The following is a 4,198-nucleotide window of genomic DNA, read 5'->3' on the forward strand; positions in this document are numbered from 1 at the left end:
TGGGTGTCAGCTAGCGTGGATGCTGAAATCGATCGGCTGATCGATATTGGACACAATCCACGAGATTACACTGTCGCTGGCGAGAGGCGCAGAAGTAGGAGTGTTTTCGGCTGCATAGTAGAGGTATAAGATGTGTTTCGAACGGTATTAGTATTAATACTATAACTTCCCCGGGGGACTTCATTTTGAATTTTACACATTCTTTAATGAGTTTTCCATATAGTTGTGATCACATTAGAAACATTTCCCCCATTTTTATCAAACCCTAGGGAACGCTCTATCTCAAAGCTAGATGGGTCCCCGTAACAGAATGCGAAACTCAAATGTAGAAGCATTTGCATTCGGTGTGGCCGCTCACGAGTGAAGAAATTATATTTTCAAGGCGCAAGTCAATCTGACCAGATTGATTTTCGAGGAGTTCATTAGATTGTCTGTATCGGAAAATGAGTTTCCTCAGGGGAGTCTGACGTCTCTATAGAACGTAAGTTGGATCGCTCGTCGTCGGTGAAATTCCGCAGGGAGGTTTATGAGGAGGCGTCTAAAATGGCAGAGGTGGGTGCTGGGATTGAACCGAGGACCTTCTGGTTAGCAGCTTCTCCCAGATCCGTCAGGCTGTTACGACACAGGAAGATTCGGGTATGGGCGTTGAGTATTCATGAATGACCCTCATGTGTTGTTGAGCTCAGTTGTGCATAATAGTGTTGTGTTGTCGTTGTTAATTTGAGATGCGCTGCTCTTTAGTGTGTTCTATTATTCTCTCCAAAGGTCAGATATGTGAATCTTGCAATCTTGAGGTCACTTACATTTCCTCAACGGTTGAAGGATGTGGATATAGGAACACTACTTGGCGGGCTGGATGGGTGGGCATGAATTTTCTGCGAGTAGTGTTTTGTGAGGTGTGGTAGGACGTACTATGGAGTAGAGTTTGGGTGGTAGCCCAGGGTTCGCTTGTGAAAGATTCGCCCAGTGATGTTCTCAACAGTGTTGGAACATGTGGTCGGTTTCCTCACAGATTATAGGAGTTTACTTATGAATTCGGGTATGAATAAGAATGTCCCAAAATTGCTCCACAATTTTCATAATGCTGTTGATCGTATGCATATTTCCCCCCACACTGTTTTTCAATGTTGCGTTAGTCGGCCGCTGAAGGGAATGGTTTTGTATCTTCGTAAGGCTCGTTATGAATGGCCGACCGCCCATCGATTTCCTCGCAGTTCTCATCGGCTTAGTCATATTTTGCTGCGTGGCGGGGCTTTGTTTTTTCGAGGTGAGGGTTGAGCTTGGCATCGACTGAGGAGGATAACTTTCAGATCGTATATATACCCCGATTAAAACAGCTAGAACGACACGATCGGTCTATAACTCTGCTGAGTGAAATTTTCGAACAAATTTCTAGCGGAGCGAAGCTCAATCGAGATGCTCGACTGTTTGATTCGTCAGTGCTAGTACGCCGTCGTGAGGATATACGAAAGCTCGTGGGGGAGATTTTGGAAGAGGACGACCGAGTGAGTTACGACTAAGTGAAGGAGCTTGTATGGTTTTCGCTGAGCAGAGTGTCAAGCTGGAGAAAAGAGTGGGTGAGTTAATGGAGGAACTAGAGAGATTAAGGCGACTTGTGGATGAGTGTGTGCCGAGGAGTGGTGTAGCAACCACCAGATGTAAGAAGTACTCAGGCTGAGAATCGAACTCGCGGCCTATGGTGTGTAAGACGATGTTAATTACGAACTAGACTGTAGTATCATTGTCTTTGACGAGCGCTTGTATAGGATGGTCGGAATTTTTACGTAGTTAAGCCTCGGCTACTCGGGGCTAGCTCTACCAGACGTTCCGTCTTGTGGGAGTATGGGTTTCCGAGTCTGAGGGCCACATGTTTCAATGTCTCCCATAAATGGAGTGTTTCTCAACAGGCTGGTGAATGCGTCAGATAAAAATCGCGGAAGAATCGCCTTTATTGTTTTTCTCTAGTGCTGTGTCGCGGGATACCACTCTGTATTGTCTTCAGCTCGGGAAGAAACTGACGACTCAATAGTAAAGACCACCACTGCGGTTATTAAAAAGGAAGAAAAGCAGACACCGTGGCGGAGCGATTTCAAGTAGCATTAATATTCTCCAATCGGAGGGAAGCTCACTTAGATGTGGATCGGGCTGGCCTTCGGACGACGGCAAACGAGAGAAATCTGAGTGCAACCCCGATGGAGAGTTTCCGTGTTGCAGCACGAGCGGGTGAGGCGCTGAATCTCCAGGAGAGGGAAAACGTTGTGCAGATGGTGTGGTATCTCGAGACTGCATTGTGAATGCCCGGGATGTATCGATTATCGTCAAGTCCACGCTGCAGAGGTTGAAGTACCGGAGACTCGGGACAAGCGGATTGCAATTATCATACCGTGAGTACACATGAGTTCCTCACGGCTCGCACACAGTGAATACGAAGACACATTTTCGTTTTAATATTTTTGAAGACTCACTCATCGAGAAGAAAGACAACGGGGAACTTTTTCGTAAAGAAGTGATCCGAATACATAGACTGGGGGCGAGGGCGCTTCCTGTCGCGCAAATCCTCGTGAGGCAAAGTATCTGATGCACTCATACACCAACCAGTTTAGCTTTCGTCCCGTGAAGAGAGGGGTAGCGCTGATGCGGGAGCATTGGGAAGCCGGAAACTACCTAGTTGAGTTTCCTGTATCGCTGAATCGGTTGGCAGTGGTTTATGTGAGTGAGGATGCCATCGTTGTGGCGAAATGGGGTGACTGTACCCGGAAAATCATTGCTTATATACCTTTCCATTCACAGAAAAGTGATTATTGCAATTGATGATGACGCAGTCGAGGTGAGTCGATCTGAAGGTATCGAGATCGTGAGAGTCACTACAAGAAGTTCGAGCGCCACTTCGCTGATTTTGTCCGAGAACTGAATGTCGAGAATCGGCGAAATCAAGAGTTTCATATATTCCTCATCGAGCAGTTCGACAACCAGTTGTTCAACAGGGGATGGTTGTTCAATGTTGGGTAGGAATTGGGAGAGGCGGCATTGAAGTGAAATACTGGAACCGAGAATCGAACTCGGGACCTATCGCGTGTGAGGCGATCGTCATAACCAACTAGACCATTCCAGCTGTGATAATTGTTTTATATTTCACGATGTTTTCTGCTGTAAGGTTCACCGAGGCATTGCGGAGTCTCAATGAAAAGCCACCAGACTGCATAGTGATGCAAGATGTTGACAACTTACCTATGTCGGGTAGGCGGCGGAGCGATGCATCCTCCCTTCATATTCATATTCAACTTACCGTATGAGCCATACGTCTTCTCCAGGGGGAATTTCACTTGGAAACTGATATCGCAGCCCGCTTGCGTAATATTCCATGAAGCTCCGCCCATCGCCGCATCGCGGAGATGATGAATTGTGAATTTGTCATGAATAGCTCCCAGGTGTTGATTTTGGTTCGTGTTCGTCGCCCGTCCAGCTGAGCAGCGAGATTGAGTGTTGGGGTTGGAGTGTTCCCTATCCGGGAAATGTCGGAGGAACGGTAGCGATGAGTCCCGACCACTGGCGGAGGATCAATGGCTTCTCTAATGAATATTGGGGATGGGGAGGAGAGGACGATGACTTGTAAGAAAATGACGGATGCAGGGATCGAACTCGGGTATCATCAGAGATGTTCTGAAGGTATTGGCGACTACGCCACAACCAACTACTGCGGGGAGGATGTAATCCCTTTTGCCAATCACAACCCGGAAGCGTCGAAGTAATTTGAGCAACGCGCTTGAGAGAGAATCTTCGCTGTGCGCATTTTCAAGATATCTCGACCACGCAAAGGCCATGGCAAATTCCTTTGCCTGCATGACAGTGACCACACGCCTCGAAGGAGGCCGGCTGATGATAAACCACTATGGGATCGCCTTCAACGGGTAATCGGTCACAATGGCGTGCGCTTTTTACAACAAGCTCGATCAGGTGAGGTCAGGGGATGTGGTATGGCGTGGAGATGGTATTAATAATGTCGAGTACCGACTGATGAATGAGTTCGTAAAGGCAGACGATTCTGATGTTTTCGCTGGTAAGAGGCCCTCAGGGTGTTTGAGAAATTATTCGCTGTGCGCGCGCCTATCTTTGCAGATCCTCGGCAGAATGCGTCAATTCGAGGGTTCACACTGCATTGGAAATCAGTTGCATCAAAACTAGAGCCGAAGTCGTCGCT

At 47.5% G+C, this 4,198-nt stretch overlaps 1 protein-coding gene and 1 non-coding gene across 2 annotated transcripts in view; one reads left to right on the plus strand and one right to left on the minus strand.

Annotated features, from left to right (window-relative positions):
• Window positions 1–3,749, plus strand: part of Pmar_PMAR007565 (beta-1,4-galactosyltransferase, putative) — a gene marked incomplete at both ends in the record, with an annotated part of 7,294 nt that extends 3,545 nt beyond the window's left edge. Inside the window, 5 exons of the mRNA XM_002770949.1 lie at window positions 2,003–2,093; window positions 2,134–2,223; window positions 2,844–3,005; window positions 3,155–3,237; window positions 3,667–3,749. Coding sequence (XP_002770995.1) covers window positions 2,003–2,093; window positions 2,134–2,223; window positions 2,844–3,005; window positions 3,155–3,237; window positions 3,667–3,749 — 509 coding nt within the window. The remainder of the gene's footprint in view (window positions 1–2,002; window positions 2,094–2,133; window positions 2,224–2,843; window positions 3,006–3,154; window positions 3,238–3,666) is intronic.
• Window positions 3,039–3,112, minus strand: Pmar_PMAR007566. Its single transcript has one exon. It is a non-coding gene; the product is annotated as a tRNA-Val (tRNA).
• Window positions 3,750–4,198: the final 449 nt, after the last annotated feature.

The sequence above is a fragment of the Perkinsus marinus genome (assembly GCF_000006405.1).
Source record: "Perkinsus marinus ATCC 50983 genomic scaffold scf_1104296964148, whole genome shotgun sequence".
NCBI classification, from domain to species: domain Eukaryota; phylum Perkinsozoa; order Perkinsida; family Perkinsidae; genus Perkinsus; species Perkinsus marinus.